The sequence below is a fragment of the Benincasa hispida genome, chromosome 5 (genome assembly GCF_027475165.1).
Source record: "Benincasa hispida cultivar pf3 chromosome 5, pf3_genome.v1.1, whole genome shotgun sequence".
Classification (NCBI taxonomy): Eukaryota; Viridiplantae; Streptophyta; class Magnoliopsida; order Cucurbitales; family Cucurbitaceae; genus Benincasa; species Benincasa hispida.
In genome coordinates this window covers 25883511-25909349 of record NC_143482.1, presented here as the reverse complement: position 1 = coordinate 25909349, position 25839 = coordinate 25883511, and the positions used below count along the sequence as shown (strand labels likewise).

Genomic DNA, 25839 nt, shown 5'->3' with positions numbered 1-25839 from the left:
TCGAGTATATACATGTCAGTTGCAGTCATATCGAGTGACCATGAAGCTGGGTATCGAGTGCTCTTGCATCGAAGAAGCAGGCCATCCAGTAACGAGTGAAGAGCTAGCGAGGATCGAGTAAATTCATATTGACAGACACACGGAGTACATCTCAAGAACAAATCGGTAAAATCATATACTTATGACATAAGCAAATGCCACGTTCCATCACTTTCTCTACAAGTAATCATCCGTTAGAAAAAAAACCCTTTTATGAATCCTCTCCCTAAGACATCGTGTAGAAAGGAAATGAAAAGGAAGCAAGAGTCAAAGTGAAATTCGAAAACAGTGTGACAGATCCAAAACGTTGAGTTCACAAATACAAATTTCCAACCAAATCCTACGCCATTAAAGCTCCAACGTCGAGCTTACCAACTACATCCCAAGCCGTTTTTCCCATCTTTCATTTTAACGTTTCTCATCTCTCTCTTTCGAATTTTCTAGAATTCAACAGAGAGAGGATTCATCGCAAAGAGAATCGGGGAAGACAGCAATGGAACACTGGAGGATGATTCTGCCGTCTTTCCTGTTAATTTTGACCTTGTTGGCGACGGATCTTGTGCGCCCCAGCCATGCTATTTGGCTTAACCTTCCTTCAACGGGAACCAAGTGCGTCTCTGAGGAAATCCATAGCAACGTCGTTGTTTTGGCTGATTACGTTGTAATCTCTGAAAATTACACCTACGCACCCACCATTTCTGTCAAGGTGAGCCCTCAATCGGTCAACGCCAGGGTTTTCCGATGATTTTTGTTTTTTCCTTTTCTATTTTCTATCTGGTTTTCTTCTGGCTGATTGAAGATAGACTCCTATAAAATGGTATTTCCGGAAACTAAGATTGCTTATCTTGAACGTTTCGCTTTTATCAAATTTTTACTGGCTATTTAGTTCTATTCTGTCGGGATTTTTTTTCATGTATGTTTTAGTGTTGTATTATGCTTGAATTTAGCGGAGAATGAATGGTTTTTGTGGGCATTGAGTGCTCTGAAAGACATCCACATCCACATCCACATCCACATCCACAGACAATTAATAGTAGGCAGAGATTGAAATTTGGTAAATTTGACACTCAGATTTTCTCTGAATAGTGAAAGGCTTATTTGTACCTGTTGGGTTTTTTTCACTTAAGTTTTGCATCTTGTAGAGTTTGTTTTTAAAAGTTATTCTATGCAATTCATTTCTTATTTTTTCTTCGAATGAGAAGAATCACCGTATTTGTCTTTTTTGGTTGCCAATCCTATTTATCTTAAGTGAATGTGAAGAAAATATCCAGAGACATAATAAGTAAGATCCTTCCAATGCGGAAATGGTTTGCCGAGGTTTTGATCTATGTCTTTGTATATTTGGCTTATTATTCCATCTGTAACTTTTCTCTCTCAGGTAACATCACCTTACGGGAACAACCTCCACCAAAAGGAGAATCAAACGATTGGGCAGTTTGCATTCACTACAGCAGAGGCTGGCAACCATCTGGCTTGCTTTTGGATTGATGGCCATCATCAGGGTGGTGGTGATGTTAGCTTAAATCTCGAATGGAGAACTGGAATTTCAGCTAAGGATTGGGAGTCAGTTGCAAAAAAGGAAAAAATTGAGGTATGTTTTCTTCTTAAGCTGATGCATACGCTTCTAAGATATGTTTGACATTAAGTTGCCCCTTGTTCTTAATCGTCTTCCAAAGAAAATATATAATTTAGGTGTGTTTTCTTGTTAATTCTAGAGGTACAGAAAAAAATGACACTACACCATGAAAGTCTTCGAATCACTAATAATTATCTAGTTACGGACAGCAGAATTTTGTATGTAAAAAAATCCACCTAGATGTTGTATTATGTGTATTATGTACAAGATTACAAAAACCGTTAAGAAAAAAGGACTTATCTTCGAAGGAGCGTGCATTTTTTTTCTTCTAATTGTGCCACAAGAGCTTTAAAGGCACAACTTCCAATAATCTTGGCTTTCGCTCTCAAGTTCCATGCATGAATTCCTTCCATAAGCCAACCTTCCACCTTTTCTTTTTCTTTTTTTCTTTTTGTTATTATTTTTTATGAGAAACAAAACCTTTCACCTTCTTAGGAAGGCACAAAGAAATTCCCAAGTTCTCAGCCAAGTAATTCCACAATCTAGAGGCACAATCACATTTTTAAGATAAATTCTGCAACGGAAAAGCAAGAGGGACCAACTCCTAAACTTTATCTGAAGTCCATCATCAGTGTTGTGTCTCCTACAAGCCAAAGACTAAAGGAAAACTTTGACTTTCTTAGGACACGTGCTTCAAAATCATGCTAGTCAAAGGTTAAAATACCTTCAGCCTGCTTGCAAATGTTTGGTTGAGGCTTTACACTAACTCTTTTTGTATATATATGTATATCAGGGTATTAAACATTCGTCAACATGATGACTGGGGGTGTTCATGGTTCGGTTCAATTTTTGAACATATACCCAACCGAATCAAACCTAACTGCAAATATTCGGTTTCCTTGTGATTTTAAACCGAATTGAATTGAAGATTTTGTAAAAACCGAATTTTTGGTTTTGTTTTGTCATTCGGTTTAGTTTGGTCGGTTTTAGTATTCGTCCGTAAGTTATTGATATAAGGGGCAAATCGATATTTCCATTATATCAGTAGAAAAAAAACAATGAAACATAAAAAAAAGCAACAAGATGTCACTAATGTGAAGATAATAAATAAAAAGTATTTTAACATATTAACAAAGTTTAAAGGATCTATTTATTAATTTAAGTATATTTTCTTAAAACATTTATTTTATAATTTTTCTTGAAATATCTATTGACATTAACATTTTATTGATATTTTGATAAAATTGAGACATCGACATTTGCATCGGCATTGACATTTTAAATCTTGATGTGTATATATATATATAATTTCATTTGATGAAATGGTTGGCACCTTTGATTTTTAGTTATTCCCTCCCCTTTCCATTTTCTGAATCATCATTCAGACTGGTCTAATTTTAGTTTATCCATTTTGGTTGCTTGGTATTGAACAAAGAGGGAGTTCAGGGCTCTCTCAAGAGCATCAACGAGAGAGATTAAGACTGTTTACCGAGCATGAATCAGAAAGATGGAAATTACAAGAGAGATGCGAGAATGAGAGATTGGAGGGACATAGTTTGAGGGGGTAGAGACTGAATCAGAATAAGAGAATTAGATGGAGACCACTAGTTGAAGACCACAACAAATAGAGACCGAGTATAAGAGAGAGCTTACTGGAATTAGAGGAAAGAATTATATTATTAACTTGCAAACATTAGGTCCTTCAATTTCAACCAGTCTTTGAAGGAAGGGAGCAAGGAAGAAAAAAAAAAGGAAAAAGAAAACCAAAAGCTAAGGCAGATGCCAAAAAGCATTTAGACTCGTGTCTTGGTGCGTGTTTTTGCGATGGCACCTCACTTGAATCATCATGAGACACTCTACTAGCACCTGTATGTGCTTCATGTCTAAGCACACTTCTAATTCGCTAAGGGGTATTTTGAACAAGGAGTTTTGAAGTCTGAGTTTATGCAGATTGTTGTTTTCTTCCTATAGTTTTGCTGTACTATACAATTAATGTGTGATATAATATATTTCAATCATTTTTTGTTTTCAAAATGTAATTAACAAAGACTTGTTCTCATCAATTCCAAAATTGAGATTTTAAGTTATAATGTTTCATGTATATTTATATCAATTTTGATGAAGTCAGTATGGCACCACCACACATAACTTGAAATAGGGAATGGGGATTTGATTGGAGGAAGAAGAAGAAGGGGAAGGGATTGAAGGAAGTTAGAGAACATGGAGAAAGGAAGAGAGAGATTTGGGAAAGAGGAAGCTGGATGAGGGATTCCTAGAGAAACATTAGGAGTTGAATAGTCATTACTATTTTAAGTCCTAGAGTAGAGTTATTTTTACAAGTGGTAAACAACCCATCGGACTAGCCTTAAGAACTCCACTCTGTGGGCCAAACGATTACTGACTAAAAGGAAGATAAACTTCTGCTCTTATATTTACGACTGAAATTTCTCTTATATTCCTGCATTTTATATATTTCCTCAAATAAACTTAAAGTTATTTCCAAATTACTATCTTGCAGGGTGTCGAGCTTGAGCTCGTAAAACTTGAAGGGGCGGTAAAGGCCATTCATGAGAATCTTTTGTATCTGAAGAATAGGTAATCTACTTTGCAAAACTATTCAAGTAATATTCAAAATTTTCTCCATGGATGTTTCAAGTAATCATTTGGGAATGTATATATCAACCACAGGGAAGCAGAAATGAGGACAGTTAGTGAAAAAACGAATGGAAGAGTGGCGTGGTTTAGCATAATGTCTTTGGGAGTTTGTATTTTGGCTTCAGCAATTCAACTATGGTACTTGAAGCGATTCTTCCATAAGAAGAAGCTCATCTAAAACAGTAATTTTCTTCTCTAGTTTTGTGATTTTCTTTTCTTACACCAAAAAGTACAAAGGCGTGATACTAGATTGTAGACTATGAACCTTTTTAATAAAATTCATCACAGAATTGTTTTATCATAGATTTTTCATATGAATTCATTATCTTATAGTGGCAAACTGCATTTGAGCGTTAGACGGGTCTGACTCGCTTTAGAAGTTTTGCAAAAGATAAAAGTATTGGTTAAAATATCATTTTCGTCGAAGTTTGTTCATTTTTAGTTCATATACTTTCAATTGTCTAATTTTAATTAATGTACCTTCAATAAATCTTAAATTTAGTCCTAGTCGATTTTTCAAATAAAAACTTTTTTAAATCTATAGTATTTTTACTCTAAATTTTGAAAACATATTTACATATTTATTTTATTGCATGAAAATTAAAAATTAACTTTGAGGGACCAAATTTAAGATTTATTGAAAGTACGGGATTAAAATTGGACAATAAAAAGTATGACTAAAATTGAACAAATTTTATAGTACGAGGACCAACATGGTATTTTAACTGAAAGTATTTGAGCGTTAGACGTGTCTGGCTGCATTTGAGTGTTAATTAGAGTTTTAGACATGTTCGACTACAGAAATGTTTTATATCTTAACCCATTATCTTATGGTGGCAAGCTGCATTTTAGTATTTGACGTGTTCAACTTCAGAAGTTTTGCGAATGACAAGTATTACCTTGATAATCAACCAGAGCAAATGTTTTTCTATATTATTTCAAAATATTTATTTCTAACATGTGAATATTGTATGTATTTTAACGAAATGATTAGTTACAGCCTATTCCATACTTTTCTTTCTCATAATTTTTTTTAATGTGTCACGTGGCATAATCTCATTAGGTGCTAGTTGAATTGCATAAGAGATGAGTGCAGTCTAATCGTACCTAAGTTTTTTCCTTTATGAAAAAAATAGAGAAAAAAGGGTATGACATCCACTTGTTTAGTTGGATTTGGTTAGGGTTGTTTTCAAATATAGGAAAATGAACTGAAGTATTGATAAGCAAATAATTGGAAATGATTACGAGCTAGAGTATTAAAAGTTTGCTTCCAAGTTAAGCTTCCAAATATGAAGAGTTGCAACCCTTCCAGAGTCAAAGTCACCAAAAGTCATAATAAATCTGAAAATTCAGATTGATTCACATATTTAATATTATATGTATCAATTTATAACAATGTAATCATATTTATGGAGGTTCATGTATGTAGTTGAAGAGTTTTTGTTGAATCTAGTCAATTAAGTGAAAAGTTGTATTTTTTCAAGTTGTCTTTTCAATTAGTATAAATATCTATGTACTTTTGTCATTTGAGAAAAAGACTTTGAATTTGAATGAAATTTTCTTAGAGTTTATTCTTTTAAGCTTTATGCTTTTTCTTTGTATTCTGGTGGTGTTTAGAATGCATGTTTTAAGACTTTCAATCTAATTTGATCAATTAGATTGTGGAAAGTTCGAAATCTTGAAGTTAGGAACAAGTTCTCCTTTCTTCTTGATCATCGATCAATCTTCTAAGCCAAATCTGCTTAGCTGCTTAGCTTTCTTGGGGATGCTTACCAATTAGTTAATCGGGGTTATTCTTATTCCTGTTGTGAGGGTTCACCTTTGTTTAGGGGGAGTTCTCAAATGTAATTGAGGTAGTTCCGTTTATCATTTGCTCTGATACCAAAATGTTAAGGAACCTTCGAACGTCGAATCTATGAACCATGTTGAAATACAAGACCTAAAGAACTCAACCCCAACAAATCCCATAACCAATTTGATGTCAATCCCTAAGATAGATTAGATGACAGATTACTTAGGTGATCTAATAAACCAAGGATCAGACAAAGTTTCAACTCCTATCAACCCTTGATCTTCAAAACACTCCACAAGCAAGATTGATCAACTCTCCCTCCATAACTGCTTCACATGTTGACTCCTTTCCCAAACTTAATGATAAAGGGAACTACCTCAATTACGTTTGAGAATTCCCCCTAAACAGAGGTGAACCCCCATAACAGTAATAAGAATAACCACGATTAACTAATTGGTAAGCAACCCCAAGAAAGCTAAACAGATTTGGGCTTGGAAGATTGATTGATGATCAAGAAGAAAGAAGAATTTGTTTCTAACTTCAAGATTTTGAACTTTTCACAATCTAATTGATCAAACTAGATTGAAAGTCCTAAAACATATATTCTAAACACAAGAATACAAAGGAAAAACATAAAACTTGAGAGAATAAACTATTAAGGAAATTTCATTCAAATTCAAAGTCTTCTTCTCAAATGACAAAAGTACATAGATATTTATACTAATTGAAAAACAACTTGAAAGGATACAACCTTTCACCTAATTGACTAGGTTCAAAAACTCTTCAACTACATACATGAACCTCCATAAATGTAATTACATTGTTATAAATTGATACATCTAGTATTAAATATGTGAATGAATCTGAATTTTCAGATTCATTATGACTTTTGGTGACGTTGATTCTTGAAGAGTTGTAACTCTTCTTATTTGGAAGCTTAACTTGAAAGCAAACCTTTTAATACTCTAGCTCGTAATCATTTTCAATTATTTGCTTATCATTCTCCCCTTCTTCGAGAAGATTCGTCCTCGAATCTTAGTTGACCTTGTAACGCAACTTTGTAATCATATTCTCGAACTTTGGAAAGAAGTTTTAAAATCTCGTCTCCTCCAAAATCAAATATGAAATTTCTTTGTAGCGCACTCCACCCCAATCGTCTTTGATGAAAATTTTCAAACATTGTCATCTCCCATTGTGTCTTCAATGCAGTATATAAAACACAAGGAAAATAATAGGAAAGAACGTTAGTTGGAAAACTACTCTCATGATTTTTCTCACATGAATATTTTCTTTCACCTCCACTCTTAATCACACTTCTTTCTTTTTCTTTTGACTCTAATGTCTCACTTTCTGATATATTCTCACTTTCCACACTACACCCACTTTTCTCTAGAGAATTTGTTATGGTCTGATTCACAACACATACTTCAAATTTCTCCACGTTTTCTATAAATACTTTACCTTTTAATCCATCTCTCAAACTTTGATAATCACCATCATTCATCTCAATAACATCACCAGTGGAATCTTCCTTTTTAACTTGTGGATGAACTCCATCATTTGGAATTGGTTGATCAATTTCTGACAATTGACTATCTTCTTGATTTTGAATGGCTCACGCAACATGATTCTTTCTTGCTAGCTTTTGCAGCTTCAACGTTTCATTTAATTGGTCTATGTAATCAAGGGATTCGTGCAACTCAACCAAACTTTCTCTAAGTTTCTTCCAAAATTATCATCATTATTGTAAGTCGCATGAAAATTTCTTCTTCGATGAGACATATCATAAGACTTCTAGTATTTCAACTTCAGCAAATCTGATAGTATTCTTATGAGAATCATGCAAGGAAATCCAATATAGCCTAGAATATGAAAAGTCACAAAATCTCGAAGTTTTTATTTTAAAAAATTTATAGAAAGATGCAAAAGACAATTTCTTTTTCAAATTTTTCTAGCAAGTATAATATCAAGGAAATAAAAGAAGATGAAAGGTCACTTTTTTTGCTATTTTTTTCACTTCTTCCATCTTTCTTTTCCAGCAAGCACAAATAACATATGAAGCAAGAAAAATAAGAAGATGAAGATCACAAGAAATAATTGATGATATTAAAGAAAGAAAGATGTCATGGAAAAGAAACAAGTAAGGATATAATCTGTTTAGAACCAAAGCTCTGATACCAAATGATAGAGGGAAACTACCTCAATCACGTTCGAAAACTACCCCCTAAACAAAGGTGGAAACCACACAACAGTAATAAGAATAACCCGATCAACTAATTGATAAGCAACCCCAAGGAAGCTAAACAGATTTAGGCTTAGAAGATTGATTGATGATTAAGAAGAAAGGAGAACTTGTTATTAACTTCAAGATTTCGAACTTTCCACAATCTAAATGATCAAATTAGATTGAAAGTCTTAAAACATACATTCTAAATACAAGAATATAAAGAAAAAAACATAAAACTTGAGATAATAAACTCTAAGGAAATTTAATTCAAATTCAAAATTTTCTTCTCAAATGATAAAAGTACATAAGTATTTATATTAATTGAAAATACAACTTGAAAGGAGACAACTTTTTATTTAATTGACTAGGTTCAACAAAAACTCTTCAACTACATACATGAACCTCCATAAATGTAATTACATTGTTATAAATTGATACATCTAGTATTAAATATGTGAATGAATCTGAATTTTCAGATTCATTATGACTTTTGATGGCTTTGATTGAAGGGTTGCAACTCTTCATATTTGGAAGCTTAACTTGGAAGCAAACCTTTTAATACTCCAGCTCATAATCATTTTCAATTATTTGTTTATCAAGTATTTACAAATATAACAAAATTTCACATGATAGACTTATCGTAGATAGACAACCATAGACTACTATATGTATCTGTCATGGCACAGATAGACACAAATGGTAGTCTATCGTTGTCTATCATATATAGACTATGATTTTTTGCTATTATTTGTAAATATTTTTATCAGTTTTGTCATTTACAATAATTTTCCATTTGGTTAACAATTAGGTGCATTTCTTTTTCACAATGTAATGTTTTTTTTATGGATCAGTGGACAAAGATACCAAAAAAAAGTAAGAAAAACAAACTGGCAACAGAACATGGAGAGAGAGGTTGATGGTTGGATTTCAAACAGATTCAATGTGTCATGGAAAAACTATTGTTTTGAAAGCAATTTCGACAAGGATTTAATTCTAAATTGTTTCTGTATCAACTGCTCTCAAAGTTTAACACACTACCTTTATCAAATGTGTACATATTAGAGAGGGATTGGAATCGATAAAGAAGACGACTTTGCTTAGAGTTTTTTGAGGAAAACGATTTGTATTTGGCATGAAGGAATCGTCTTATCTTCAGGGATAAGTACTCTTCTATTCTTTTTTGCAGTTGCCATTACTTGCTTGCCTGATCCAACGAACAATGTTGTATGTGTGTGGGAAGATATTTTGGAACCATCCTAAACACTTTTTACAAGAACATACAAAAATTTTAGGGTTGATAAGATAGATAGAAAACTTTAAAGCTTTATTTGAATAAATAGCAAAAAATTTTCAAAATCATAAAAATAGCAAAACGACAAATATCCACACTAAAATTGATCAAACCTAAAACAAATCCAGGAAAGCTAAACCAACGCAAGTACTTTGTACTATGCAAATACACTGTACTATTGCATCACATTTAAATTAAAACATCCCTTGCTGGACAATAGCTAAAATTCCTACTAAACTCCAAACACAATCCTTAATTTAATTGTAGTCAACCTTATCACAAAAAACCAAAACTTTAACAAAAATCCATAAAACAACCTTCGATATTCACCTAAACACTGCTGGTTGATTCCTCTTACAACCACATGGCACGCAATGGTGTATGGTAAACAATGGCGGAAAAGAGATCTGAGGAGTGAGAGAGAAAAAGAGAAGGAGAGATAGTGAATGAGAGAGGAAGATCAATGACATTTATCAATGTTACCCTCTAAGACGACAATAAGAGACAATTGATGGCTTGTGGTGGATTGTAGTCGAGCAAAATGGCACGGACAATGACGTGAAGCATAGAGTGCTGCTCTTCACGCGAAGGAGGAGATGAGGTGGGGGCTCACGAAGGAGGAGAAGTTGGGGGAGGAGGGGGGCTTTGTGCGGTGTTGGTAGAAAACTTAGGTTTGTTTTTGTTTTTGTTCTTCTAAACAATTTAAATATGTTATTTTAAGGGGAATTTTATAAAATAGAAAAATAAAGGAAACTATTTACACAAAATAGCAAAATTTAATATAGAGACTAATGAAGGCTGATAAAAGTCAATCAATAATAGAAACTGATAGAAGTTTATCGTTGATACTATGTGATAGATGCTGATAGAAATCTATCAAATCTATCAGTGTATATTAGTATTTTCTTGCCATTTCTGTAAATGCTTTGACATTTTTCAATCTATGAAAATTTCCCTTATTTTAACTTACAAAAACTTATTTAAATATGTTTTTTTAATATATATATACACATACATATATACATACATACACCTTTAAGTCAAAATTCTCTTTTCCATCTTAAATTCCAAATATCTCGATATCTTCTCCGTATCTTGTATGAGATAATTATCTTCTCCAATAAGCTCAATTTTGGCTCTAAAAATTTAAAACTAAAAGAAATACATAAATTTCTAAAATCATGAAACTTACATTCAAAATCTCATGCTTTATATTACTATTACACAATATTTATAAATGTATATTAGCTAATTACCAGAACATATCGATATTAGTAGATAAAAATGAGAAAGATGCAATATCTATTATAATTAGAAAGCAAGAAAAATGATGGTTAAAATCCTCATAACTTCACACTACGATTACATTGTAGGTGTAAATGTAGATTAATTAAATCTCATAGCTTCATATTGCTACAATATGAAATAAAACGTGATAAGAATATAAAAAAGTGAATTGAAAAAAAAAATGAAAAGAGATAAGTAACCGTATGTATAAACAAATGAAACAAAAGATTTATAAAAACTAAATCCGGTAACAAATAGTTAGATAAAACTAAATTTGCAAAGAAAATATAGATACATAAGAGATATTTGGGAAGAGAAATTAGAGATTATTTCTTTAAATGGAAAAATATATAATGTATAGAGTTTTACTTTTTTATTTTCATTTAATAAGATTGGTATATTGAAAATAAAAGATATATTCGAAGAGAGATATTGAGGAAAAAAAACTAGGAAGGATTAATCGTTTAAATGCAAAACATATAGCGTTTAGGGTTTTGTCAACGGGTTTTTATTATTAGTCAGATACAAATAAAAATGGATAATTGAATAGTTAATAATTACACTATAGGTAGAAATGTTAATAACTCAATCCTAAACAATTACACAAAACAAATCAGATTGAGGGCAAATCAGAAATTAAAAAAAGTCATATCACGTGCTCTACAACAGATTTAATAAAATTGTTATTAAATTTCAATCGTCATGTTTTCAATTGAAACATAAAATCCTGCTATATACTCAAATTCCCCAAAGTTTGAATACAAACATGGGCAGATCCACATAGGGACATGCCCCTCCATGTATATTATATATTTTAAAATTTTAAAATTTCTTGATTAATATTACTTATTTAAATGTTACATCAATGCATCATATATTTATATAAATATTGAAATATAAGTTTATATGTCTAATAAGCCAAAACCGTTGAACATATTTATGAACTTTCAATTTTTGTATTCAATTGATTTAAAAAAAAATATTCACTTTTTTTAAAAGTTAATTATTTTGTTAGATAAAAAATTTTAATTTTGTATCGGTCTTAGAATTTTGATTTAATAAATAATAGATATTACATTGATTTTTTTTAAAAAAAAATTTACAAAAAGACCTATTAAACACAAAGTTAAATTTTATATATGATATAACAACTAATTTTTAAGATATTTGAGTGGGAGTACTTTTCATGTCACATACATCACTGTGAATTAAATCATGTAACTCATTACTTCTTTCCACAGATAAAAATAACTTTCTAGTAAACTTTGATTTAACACAAACTTCACATTTTTGTGCGTTATCAATGTTAAAATTCGGTAATAGTCCTAAGCTTACCATTCTATTTAAAGAAAGATAATTGACATGTACATTAAACTACTCAACAATATAATCAGAAGAGTTATTATTATTATTATTATTCTTTGACATTTGTGCCAATACATTCAATTTGAACATGCCATCACTCAAATAGTCTTTTCCCACATACATACCCCTTTTGTCAAAATAAATTCATCTGGCTCAAAATACAAACTTAAACCCATATTTGTTAAGTAGAATTCATGACAATAGTGTTGGGATTGATGCCCTAAATCTAGCAGGGTTCTGTAGTTTGTAAACACATGTATGAATAAACATTTGTGATGTAATAATATGAGATATTTTCTTCACTATTGTCTATGAAATATGAGATATTTTAATTGCATTAACCACAATCCAATAAACTAAGATCCCTGGTTATCGTTGTAACTTAAGTATGTATGTGAAGACATACAAGTAGATCGTGCCTTAAGTGATAACCTATATGGTTTGTAGTATATGGATAAAGGAGGGAAACTTTATCCTTGTGACAACTACGGATACGATCCACTTTGTAGATGTTGCAAGTGTTGTAAGTGCTACAAATGATCTAATCCTGGTCATTCATGTGAAGACATGCGAGTGGGGTATCCTATACAAAGGAGTTTATATAAGACTGGACCACTAAATATTTAGTCTCATTATATAACATCGTTCATGAAAAAGACTTTCATTTCACTAGGACGACCATAGGTAACATGACCTTAGTCCTGAGTGAGTTGGGAACTCCTGCCTATGAAGGCAGACCTTTGATTTGCATGGGTGCGATTGACTAGATCGCCGATTCAAACCTACCACTTTGGGGATTTTTCTGATTATGGAGCTGGGAACTCAGCTACACAAGACGAAATTCATGTTGGGATTAGTGTCCTAATTCTCCTAAAGTCTCATAGTTTGTAAACAGTTGTACACATTGTTATTAATAAAATAAGAGTTATTTTATTTGCATTTACTCATATCCAATAAACAAAGATCCATGGTTATTGTATGTAAACTTAAGTATGTATATGAGATATACAAGTGGATAATGCCTTAAGTAATAACCTAAAAGGTCTGTAATATAGGGATAAAGGAGGGATACCTTATCCTTGTGACACTATGGATACGGCCTGCTTTGTAGAGGTTTACAAGTGTTGTGAACTACTACAGATGGTCTAATCCTGACCATTCATGTGGAGACATGTGAGGGGGGTGTCTTGTACAAAGAGTTTGTGTAAGACCGGACCATAAAATGATTCGTCTCTCGATATAACACCGTTGATAATTGAGACTTACATCTCATTATAAGGACCATAGGTGACATGACCTTAACCTTGAGTGTTTTGGGAACTCCTACCTTTGAGGGTCGTTCTTTGATTAGTATGGGTGAGAGTGGCCAGATTGTCAACTCAACAAGCTTATCTTTTTAGGGATTTGTTTGATTAAGGATAGGAACTCAGCTACACAAGACGGAATTCACTCATTCCCCGAAGCAGGGGTAAGTAGATAGATTGCTCCCTTAGGGGCTGATTCAGGGTCTTGAACATAGAGGCCACATCCTCTCTTTGGAAGAAAGGACCCAGTCATAGTAGGACTATGATTTATTATTTATTAGAGGAATCAGTTGTACTTAAGAAGTTAGATGTACTGTAGGGGCAAAATGGTAAATTGGCCTAGTTGTATTTATGAGCGATCTATGAAGGGTTATCGCACTATTGATTGGTTAATATGGACACATAAATATATCTGTAGTGAGAAGAGTGCAGCTGTTGATCTTTAATGGAGTGCCTGACAGTTAACGGATGGTGGATCTCGTGACTAAAGAGTTTAGTCAGTTATTCACGTACCGTTGGAGCTTCAAGCTATAGGTCCATAAGGTCTCCTTGTAGCTCAATTGATTCAAGTTGAGAATCAGTTCTTAGGGTTAATTTGAAGTGTTCAAATTAATAAGAGAAAATTCAATTATATATGATATAATTGGTGTGATGTATGAGATACATCAAGTGGAAGATTAATGTAAATATGATTTACATTAAGTACCATAAAATAGAAAAAGAACTATGGTTTGTATGTTTCATATGATGAAATATAAAAACTATAGGTAATAAATATAATATGATAAGTTAGTTATCATATGTATTTATAATATCTTAATTATATGATAATTAAATCTTTTTCTCTAATAACCGATTGAGTGGGAGGTTATTGGTGGTTTTATGGTAACCGTGACATAAAAGGAAAATTGTTTTCCTAAATTTAGAGAGTTGCCTCATTTAGAAAGTACTCATGGTTACAGGCTATCAAGTGAAAGAATTTCACTAAGCGATAGCTGATCAGAGACTAAACGATCGTGGAGAGTTGACTGTACGATAGTCATTTAGCTGATCGTAGCTAAACGATAGAGTGGCTAAGTCTATACGATAGGCTGTTGTTTGCTATACGATTGAGCACATCGTCTATACGATAGACATCTTCTTATCTTCCATTTGCTTGATCGTCTACTCGATCATTGTCCTCTAGTCTCTTCCTCAAGCCAAGATCATATAGAGCCCACAACTTCTGGATTCTCACACTGAGAATACCAAGGTAACCATTGTGGTGGTGTCCTCACACAGTTCGTAGATTGAGTTAGACTCGATTGGCTTCGAGGAGTTATTGGTCGTTCGTTGTGTTTGTGCAATTGATCATGTTGTACCGATCGTTGTGTTGAGCGTTGCTGTTCTTGGATGTTTGTAGATTGATCAAGGGATTCATGAAGAATTGTTCTTCAAAGGTATGCATGCATACTCTATCCCTTGATACTCTTGTAGCATGCTGTAATTTTGTTTTGTGCATGACCTGTTAGTTTCCATTTAAAGACTGTAATGGTGTATGTTTAATCTGAATGAAGTTTAGAACGATCGCTTCTGCTGCTCATGAAAATCCTCATGTTTGATTTCCTTTAATTAGTATCAAAGTCAGGTTGTTTTGATATTCCAAATTACCATTTCTATTTTGAACTTCTTTTATAATCGTGGTGGGGTTTAAGGTTTCTGCATTGCGCTTAAGTGTTAAATGCGTTTGTGGAAGTATTGATGAATGTTTACAGAATGGTTTCCTATGTTTAAAGCTTTCTTTAAAATTACAAAGTATTAATTTGTAAGGCCCTTGCGTTTTTGGGCATAATTAACAAGCAATCAAGTCTGTAATTCAAAGTGTTTGAAGTTGTTGATCATTCGTGATGAAGTTTTGAAGCATGGAGTTACGATTCTCATCGAGGAAGAAGACCAAAGGTTGGTCGTATCGTGTAGTCTAAGGTAAATGATCGTTGAGATTTGGCTAAACGATCGTGTAGAAAAGTTCTAAGCGATCGTATAGTAGTTACTAAACAGTCGTTTAGCTAATGCTAAACGATGGGGTAAATCGTTTACTCTATCACGTAATGTTAATTGCTCAATCGCGTGGACACTAAAGGTAAACGATCGCATAGAGCATTTTATGCTCATCGTTTAATAAAAGGCGTGTGCATTAAACGATTGTGTAGTTCAGCATGCCTCATCACATAGTCACTGACTACACGATCACTGGGTATATGACACCTTGACGCTTGCTCAGCGATCGTTTAGATGATTGTGCTTCACCACATCGTTGTCGTTTAGATGATTTCTTAAGGCTTATGTTGCACGATGCGGGCTGCACGATCGTGTGCCTTCATGCTTCATCACATAGTCAAAGGAACACGATCATTGCTAAAGGATCGTTTAAGCTCAGGAAGCATTGGTAAACGATTGAGTAAAGAGTTTAATCTTTTGTGTAGGCGATCACAAAGATTTGGTACACGCTAAAGGAGACACGTTTCTTTGCTCGGACGGTTCAAGACCCGGTTCGCCTGTTTAAACCAGAGACTCATTGCTATTTGTAATAGCTAGCTTTGTTTTTTCTTTTTTTTTTTTTTAGGATTTGAGGCTAATTATCCCGGTTCATCAACTTTTATTTATTATACATGAGATGTATGTTTTTTATATGCCACAGTGTATGATATATAGATTTGAAACCCACCTTAGGTTATGCAATTATTCATGCATCATACATTATAAGTGTTATAATATTGTTTCTGGCATGATGAAATTACAAGAGAGCATGCGCATGCATCATGAAATATAAGAGTTATATTTATGCATGCAGTAAGTATATTCATGCATGATCTTTATATTATAAGAGTTATAGTATAAGGTTATATGTGTTACATTATAAGTTATAGTATAAGGTTACATTATAAGTGTTATAATATTGTTTCTGGCATGATGAAATTACAAGAGAGCATGCGCATGCATCATGAAATATAAGAGTTATATTTATGCATGCAGTAAGTATATTCATGCATGATCTTTATATTATAAGAGTTATAGTATAAGGTTATATGAAAGCATGTATGCTTGGTTTGTTGCTTTGTTATATAAGTGTTATATAAAAGTAGCAATAAATGAACAATGCATGGAGCATGACACGTTGGCCAAATTGTAAAAGTTATGAATGCCTTGTATGTATAGCTTCATATTGTGTTGGTTTTAGTTATTTCCTATTATAAGCATTATAATGGAAATTAGAACTAAAATCGATAAGAAAGAGTTGCATGCGGACTTAGGTGAACTCATGTTTTAAAAGGGTTTTAAAATTGGATTGAGATAGACCTAAGTTCAAGGTTCTAATGAGATTAGTAACCTAAGTTTAATCTTTTAATCGATTTAATAGGATTAAATTGATTGGCATAAAAGATTAAATTTGTATTAAATCTATCTATAAGGGACCTTTTGTCTAAGGCGGGTTCTGTATAGGTTGGGGTACTTAAGCTAACGGAACGGAACACCCTTACTTGGGAACCTACCTAGATAGATTTTCTGCAAGCATGCGACCGTTGATCAAAGACTTCGATAAAGAGTTTAATGAATGATGATCAAAAGTTGTTCAACTTTCCAAGGTAGGAGTTACTCTTAGGTAAACCTAAAAGGTCACTTAGTTAAAATCCTTAGCCATGTTTTTTCTAAGTAAACTAAACCCTAGGTTATAAAATACTCATTAGAAGGAAGAGATATATATGATATGTCAATGATTCCACTCACGTTTCTCCCTGAATTTTCACATCGTGAGATTCATGCTTGGCCTCGTGGTGCCCTGAAAGCATCCCCCTTCAGATGGTGTTTGCATGAGTCAATATTAAGTTTGACGGAGAGAGTGTTTATAGTAAGTGGGTGAAGGATGTGTGTCAACACGTCCTGCGGTCTCCTTCATTGGTTCGCACCGTGAGATCTTCTTGCACTCCCTCGTAGTGCCCAGGGAGTGTCCCCCTTCGGATGGGTTTTGTGCAGTTGGTCAATATCAAGATGAACTCCAGAAATGAATAAGGTCACTTTAGTTTTTGCCCCAATTGGATTTTTTCCCTTCAGATTGGCTGTTTGGGGTGAAACTCTAGAGCCTAAAATGACGGGTCAAACTTACGGGAAATTGCTAAGCAAGTTAATGATTTCTTGACAAAATTAATGATGGTTAGTCATTATATGAGCAAGAGTTATTCTAGTATTAATGACTGGTTGAGAATGTCTCAATTCAGAGGAGGGATAGATTGACTACCCTTCGTGGCTTTTTTCCAAACCTTTAAAGCGTCATTGCGAAACTAGATGTCACACGCGGTTCATTTCAGTTTTACTAAACCGTATTGGATATTGTTTTCATTGGCATTGGTGTCCTAATTCTCCCGGAGTCTCGTTGTTTGTAATTATACACATTGTTTATGAATAAAATAAGTGTTATTTCATTCTCGTATTTACTCATATCCAATAAACAAAGTTCCATGGTTATCTTATGTAAACTTAAGCATGTATATGAGATATACAAGTGGATCATGCCTTAAGTGATAACTAATAACGGGCAGAAATGCATGTTATCATAGTACTAAGTTCTTAAACAATGTTAGCTTGTGTTGATAAAACATGTTAAATTGCGTCCATTAAGCATCAATTTCATAATATTGTGGTCGCATGCGTTCATCGCATTAGAACAGTTGATTTTCGTATTTTTGTGCAGAATATGCGATGACGCAAGGTGGAAATTGCGATCATAGGAAATCATTGGTTGAGCGTAGCATCACCGCAAGGCATTCGCAAATATTTGCTCGAGAAGGATGGTCGCAACTTGATCAGCGCAACATAGTGGGTGCATCTGGGTGAAAGGCTAATTAATCGCGATGGGACAGAAAGCTGATGGCAGTCAAATCTGAATTAAGTTGACAGCCAATAACGATCACAAGTACATTCAGCTTTTCGGTGACAATTATTCGGTGCATCAGTCAGGAATTAAAGCAGTCCCATCTGTACAATCATGAGAGAAAAGCCGCCTTTTACCCTGGATGCTCTATAAATACCAAGGGCATCCTTCAGAAAAGAGTTTCAGCAGTTTGAAATTTCATACTTCAGTTCGTACGTCTTTGTTCATAGTTTCCTTTTGTTTTAAGGCGGAGCAAGAGAAAAGTGGTGATGCTGGAGATTGCATAGGGCAACTCGAGAGAGAATCTTGAGGCGAAGAAGTAGAGAGTGGGCCGACTCTCGCGAGAGCGAGATTATCTTTTGAGCACAAGTAGAAAAACAGTGTAAAAGCCTGGGCAGCAAGAGATTGCTACCAGGCCCTTTATTCTATACTTGCATTGTTATTTTGTACTTCATCTTTATATTAACAATGGAAGTTCTATTTCTACATCTGCTCACTCTCTTAGCACGCATGAGTAGCTAAACTAGTCGAATGGGTTGAGAAGAACTAAGATAATATGCCCTAGGAAGTTCATTGCTTGCGATTGTCTTATTTTATGTTGTGCCAGATACTCTTTAGAGCTACTCGAGAAAGAGTCTAAAGCAAGAAACTAATGACTCGAGAGAGCTAGGTTAGAATTTGGACTCGAGAGAGCAAGATTAGAACTGCATAAACAAAAGATAGGGATTTAGAGATAAGCTCTGTTTGTCAACCTGCATCGCATGCATCCTAGAGATGGGAATGATATTATGTGGTCGCCTTATTTGTGTGTGTCATTTCGTCTTCGCATAAATAAGAATAGAGGCTTATGTGTAGGTCCTATAGACTTAGCACATATATCGCATGCGTTCTAGCCTTAGAAGCCGTGGTATTCGCACCGAGAGGTGGTTTACTGTTGTATGCATGTTGCATGATCGCTTAGTATGAACGCATCCTAGGAAGTGTTAGCCGAAACTTTTCTATACCTGTTCATCGCATACTGATCTCATTTCCCATTTATCAGCTTTTTTCAAACTCTACTGCAGTTGTTATTTTTTTCATTAATGCAATCAACAACAAATCAACAATTTATTTATTTGGTTAGCGTAAGGTTTTCATAAAAATACTAACGCAACCCGTTTTCACAAGTCCCTGAGTTCGACACTGGATTTACTAGGAAACTCAGTGGAATTTACACTTGGATTCTGCTGAGGAAACTTGAGTGTACAATGCAATTTCATCAACACATATTACCCACATTTCCACTTCATAAAATCGAGCATCAAGTTTTTGGCACTGTTGCCGGGGACTTCGACAAAATAGAGTGCTAACGGTAATTTTTTGATTTCTTTGCAGACTCTTAATCTCTGGGGAATTACGACCCAGAGATTGAGAGAACGTTTAGACGGAGACTGATAGACCACCAACAACAACCATAATCAGATAAAGAAGAGATGACCTGGAAGCGAAGCACCAAATAATAATAATGTCATGGCGAATCCAATCCTGTTGGCAAACGATCGCAATAGACCCATCAGGGACTATGCATCGCCAAATCTCCGAAGCTTTATTGAAATCTGCAATACTTTTGTGTTCCCGAACATCTCTGCTGAAGAAGTTCGACTAACTTTGTTCCCATTTTCTCTTTGTGATCAGGCCAGGAAATGGGCATATTCTCTCAAGTCGAGAGAGATCACTTCATGGGAACAGGTTGTAGATGAGTTTATAAAGAAATACTTTTCACCAACCGAGAATGCTAGGAGATGGAAATTAATAACAAAATTTGAACAAGAAGATGACGAATTGCTCAGTGATGCCTGGGCGAGGTTCAAGTGGCTGGTAAGAAACTGTCCACACAATGGCTTACCAGACTGCTTGCAAATGAAGATTTTCTACCAAGGATTGAATCCCTCTTCACAAACCGCTGCCAATACGGCAGTCGCTGGTGGTCTGCTCGAAAAAACATATGAGAAGGCAAAGAGTATACTTGATCGCATTTCCAAAAATCACGAGGATTGGTAGGAAAGCGATCGGAGATTAAGAATAAAAGAAAATGATGCAAACAATGGGGCCATCGCATCCCTGCAAAATCCAATGACTATGATGATGAGTTTAATACAAGGCATCGCAATTAATAATACGGGAGCGAAGAAAGGGCAGGTCAGCGCAATTACTTAAATGACCGCAAGTTGTGTCATTTGCAGAGATGCTCACTCAATGGAGGAATGCCCAACAAACCCGCAGTCGATATACTTCATGAGAGATAATCCCTATTCCAATACATATAACCCCGGGTGGCAAAACCACCCAAATTTTGCGTGGAAAAATCAACAATAAAGCTTTCAACCTGTGGCACAAAAAGAAGGGCCACCCAGATTTTTCCAGCAAAATAACGGTCCAGCGCATAACCAAGCTAGCATCTCACAAACACCGCAATCTTCGTCCTTAGAGAGCTTGTTGAAGCAATACAATGAGAAAAACGAATCAGTGCTTCAGAATCAAAGCTACATCCATTAGAAATCTTGAAATCCAAATGGGACAAATTGCGGGCGAGATGAAAAACAGACCGCAAGAAGCATTGTCGAGCTCAACTGAGCTCCCTTGCAATGCTGGGGGTAACGAGAAGGAACAATGCTTAGCAGTCTCCTTGCTAAGCGACAACATGACTACGGAAGTAGGGGAGAAGCCCACTGCGACCAACTTGAATACGGTGACAAACGAAGACCCGTTGACCTATAGTTTGGAGAAGCCTGAGAAAATAGACCCTGAAGTTGCATCCACCCTTAAGCCTTTAGATCTTGAAATAGAAGAAGTCCAACCACCAGCAACTCCACAAATATTGAAAGAGGAACACAATGAGGAAGAAAAGATCTTGATATTGGCTGCAGTGCAAAATGCTATGATCCCACCTAAAATGGGCGACCCAGGAATCTTCACGATATCATGCTCTATTGAAGGGACCTACAGCTAAGCACTATGCGATCTTGGGGCAAGTATAAACATAATGCCACTATCAATCTTCAAACAATTGAATGTCAGCACACTTATGCCCACAAGGGAAACTCTCCTGCTCACGAACAGATCCCGAATACACCCTGAAGAAGAGTTGAAAAATGTTGCAATTTCAATCGATAAATTCATCTTCCTCATTTTGGATTATAAAGCAGACGAAGATGCGCCCATCATATTGGGACGACCATTCCTTTCAACCGGTCAAGCTCAAACTGATGTGCACAAGGGGGAAATTGTAATGAGCATTCATGGGGAAAAACTCCGGATTAAGGCAGTAAAGATCCCAGAGGACAAAGAAAAGAGAGAAAAGCCACCATGGACATGAACAAACTAGCCTGGAATAAGTGGTCCATGAGTATTATATGATTCAACTTCATCAGGGATGCAATCCTTTTGAATATCCTTTTCCTGCATCAAATACTTCGTGAACTTTTATCATCTCGTTATTTATTATCGCAATTACCTTTTTGTTACCAGCATCATTCTTACTTCTCTAATAATAATAATAATAATAATAATAATAATAATAATAATAATATAATAATAATAATATTTTGTTTTGTTTAAAATAATTTGACCAACTCTCTGTTTTTCTTGCAACGATTAAGGCACAGGATTGCGGAGATGTTACATGAAGCAGCAAATTATCTCACTCCGTCACCGCAATCCAAAGAAAATAGATCGCCGCAAAGATGGATGCGCCAATACACAATACGGGCGACAACGCAAATTTGAAGGTGTATTCTTCCTTATCTTTATTTCAAATTTTGCGCTATTGCATCGCATGTTAGTTTTAAAAGTTTTATCACCGCATCCTCTTTGATTACCACAATCATTTGACACAGATAAATTTAGTAAGTTACCGCATAATGTTTCTTTGCCAAGTATGATTTCAATGATGAAAAACATGCTTCTATTTCTTTCGTATATACTAGAGTCATCTTAACTTTAAGATAGTCACCTCATAAAATATTTCTAGAAGTTAAGGGTTTGCTAGCTTTTTTTCAAACTCTCTTTACGAAACTTTCTAAGAACATCACATGACCTATTTCAATCTTTTGGCAATAAGGACATTGCCACATTTTAAATTTAGGGGTGAGGTATTTATTTTCGACCTTGCTATTTTGAATTTTTTTTTTTTTTTTTTTTTAGAATAACAACTCCACTGTCAATGCAATGGGAAACCTATGTTGATAAGAGTTAAGTTGTGAAAGGCACTTACCCATAGTTGGATGTCCGCATGACACACGTGGGGGTAAGCCAAAACGAAAGTAAGTCACCAGGATCAATGCATAAATAAATGACCACAACTCCACTGCCAAGTAGGCATGAGTTTAGTCTGAGAAAGAGCGCATTGCTCGTAGTTGGATGTCCACATGACACATGTGGCGGCAAGCCAAAACGAAAGTAAGGCACTTGGATCAGCGCAAGGTCAGAAAAAAATAACAATGACAAGAAATATGCAAGGATAAAATCATTTGACACCCCGATGAAAAAAAAATCTTTTTGAAATAAATCATGCGATGTTCCGGAAGTTAGTAAAGTCTTTTTGAAGGTTAAGCTTGTGTTCCCTAGGTTTTAAAAATATTTTGAGAAGAGGCTTGAACGAGACTTAAGGAAACTTTGGTATATAGGAATTGAACGAAGTATCCTTGAGAAATCTAGGAAAAGAACATTGCGGTCGATTTGCTAAAAGAAATATTTAGCTTATGCTTGAAGACAAGCATTGTTTAAATTTGGAGGTGTGATAACGGGTAGAAATGCACGTTATCATAGTGCTAATTTCTTAAATAATGTTGGTTTGCGTTGATAAAACATGTTAAATTGCGTCCATTAAGTATCAATTTCATAATATTGCGATCGCATGCATTCATCGCATTAGAACAGTTGATTTTCGTATTTTTGTGCAGAATATGCGATGACACAAGGCGAAAATTGCGATCATAGGAAATCATTGGTTGAGCGCAGGATCACCGCAAATGCGGTGATCGTGTTCGCAAATATTCGCCCGAGAAGGATGGCCGAAAATTGGTCAGCGCAACATAGTGGGCACATCTGGGTGAAATGCTAATTAATCGCGATGGGACAAAAAGCTGATGGCAGTCGAATCCGAATTAAGTTGACAGTCGATAACGATCACAATTACATTCAGCTTTTCGGTGACAATTATTCGGTGCATCAGTCAGGAATTAAAGCAGTCCCATCTGTACAATCATGAGAGAGAAGCCGCCTTTCATCATGGATGCTCTATAAATACCAAGGGCATCCTTCAGGAAAGGGTTTTAGCAGTTCGAAATTTCATACTTCAGTTTGCATGTCTTTGTTCATAGTTTTCCTTTTGTTTTAAGGCGGAGCAAGAGAAGAGTGGTGACGCCGGAGATCACTCAGGGCAACTCGAGAGAGAACCTTGAGGCGAAGAAGTAGAGAGCAGGCCGACTCTTGCGAGAGCGAGATTATCTTTTGAGCACAAGTAGAAGAATAGTGTAAAAACCTGGGCAGCAAGAGATTGCTATCAGGCCCTTTATTCTATACTTGCATTATTATTTTGTACTTCATCTTTATATTTAGACAATGGAAGTTCTATTTCTACATTTGCTCACTCTCTTAGCATGCATGAGTAGCTAAACTAGTGGAATGGGTTGAGAAGAATTAAGCTAACATGACCTAGGAAGTTCATTGCTTGCGATTGTCTTGTTTTATATTGTGCAAATACCCTTTAGAGCTACTCGAGAGAGAGTCTAAAGAAAGAGCCTAATGACTCGAGAGAGCTAGGTTAGAATCTGGACTCGAGAGAGAAAGATTAGAACTGCATAAACAAGAGATAGGGACTTAGAGATAAGCTCTGTTTGTCAACTTGCATCGCATGCATCCTAGAGGTGGGAATGGTATTATGTGGTCGCCTTATTTGTGTGTGTTTCATTTCGTCATCGCATAAATAAGAATAGAGGCTTATGTGTAGGTCATATAGACTTAGCGCATATATCGCATGTGTTCTAGCCTTAGAAGCCATGGCATTCGCACTGAGAGGTGGTTTACTGTTGTATGCATATTACATGATCGCATAACATGAATGCATCCTAGGAAGTGTTAACCAAAACTTTTCTCAACCCGTTCACCGCATACCAGAAAACTCAGTGGAATTTACACTTGGATTCTGCTGAGGAAACTTGAGTGCACAACGCAATTTCATTAAAGCATATTACCCACATTTCCACTTCATAAAATCGAGCACCAATAACCTAAATAGGTCTGTAGTATAAGGATTAAGATGGGATACCTTATCCTGGTGACACTACAGATACGGCCTTCTTTGTAGAGGTTTGGAAGTGTTGTAAACTATTACAGATGGTAGATCCTAACCATTCATGTGGAGACTGAAGGAAATCAAACACGAGGATTTCCATAAGCAGTGGAAGGATCATTCCAAATTACAATCGTATATGAGCTTTACAATTACAACCTCAAACAACAACATACAGTTATGAAAAATATATAAATTATAGCATGCTATACAGATGATCAAGGACAAGAGTAACACACTTTTGCAGACTCATTACAAAGCTCCTTGATCAGAAACACTCGATCACAGCTATACAGCCACACACGAACGCTCGTCCAACACGACCACTACATTGCACGATCACCACGCACTTAAACTCAATGATCGCCAAGGTCAAGAACACCCCGAACAACACGAGTGACCTCCACAGAACCTTGACGGTGTTGAGTTGAGTATGACATCACCAAGAAGGCTACCTTGGTATTCTCGATGTAAGAATCCAGAGGGTGGGCTCTGTGTGGACTTGGTTTGTGGCATAACATAGGAGGAATCACAATTGTGTAAACGATTAAGCAAGTGGGAGATGGAAGAACCTATCGTATACGTTGATGCCTAATCGTTTAGGAAAAACTAAGTGATCGTCTAGCAAAAGCTATGTGATTGTTTAGCTCATCGCTTAACTGAGTGTCTATCGCTTACTAACACTCCACAATCGTTTAGCTCATCCAAGTTGTCGCTTAATAAATCTTATTTACTTGGAAACTTCTCGTGAGTTATTTTCGAGGGTGGAAATCTCAAAAAACAACATTGAACAACATTACTAAAATTAGGAAAACATTTTTCCTTTTAACTTATGGTTACCATGAAACCACCAATAACCTCTCACTCAATTGGTTATTAGAGAAAAAGAGATAATTATCCAATAATTAATATTATTATAAATATAAATGATAACTAACTTATCATACTATATTTATAACCTATATTTTTAATATTTCATCAAACCATAACTCTTTTTCTATTCCATGGCACTTAATGTAAATCTCATTTACATTAATCCTTCACTTGAAGTATCTCATACACCATG

The 25839-nt window shown here is 34.9% G+C and overlaps 1 protein-coding gene across 2 annotated transcripts; it reads left to right on the top strand.

Moving 5' to 3' along the window:
- The first annotated feature begins 257 nt into the window (after positions 1-257).
- On the top strand, positions 258-9389 carry LOC120078725 (transmembrane emp24 domain-containing protein p24delta3-like). 2 transcript variants are annotated; one of them, XR_005482078.2, is made up of 6 exons: positions 258-745; positions 1418-1630; positions 4134-4210; positions 4304-4452; positions 7705-7808; positions 9141-9389. XR_005482078.2 is itself a non-coding variant. In XM_039033032.2 (5 exons), exons 1-4 carry the CDS (start codon positions 533-535, stop codon positions 4446-4448), a joined length of 648 nt encoding a protein of 215 aa, XP_038888960.1. In that variant the 5' UTR covers positions 258-532; the 3' UTR covers positions 4449-4452; positions 9141-9389. The 2 variants fall into 2 exon arrangements, 1 of the variants encoding a protein (XP_038888960.1); XM_039033032.2 differs by lacking the exon at positions 7705-7808.
- The last annotated feature ends 16450 nt before the right edge of the window (positions 9390-25839 follow it).

What these genes read in the sequence shown, in the direction of transcription:
- LOC120078725 (XM_039033032.2), top strand. Translation starts at nt 533, where the DNA reads ATGGAACACTGGAGGATGATTCTGCCGTCTTTCCTGTTAATTTTGACC. An exon ending in CACCCACCATTTCTGTCAAG is followed by an intron (nt 746 to 1,417) that starts GTGAGCCCTCAA and finishes TTTCTCTCTCAG; the next exon opens with GTAACATCACCTTACGGGAA. An exon ending in CTTTTGTATCTGAAGAATAG is followed by an intron (nt 4,211 to 4,303) that starts GTAATCTACTTT and finishes TATCAACCACAG; the next exon opens with GGAAGCAGAAATGAGGACAG.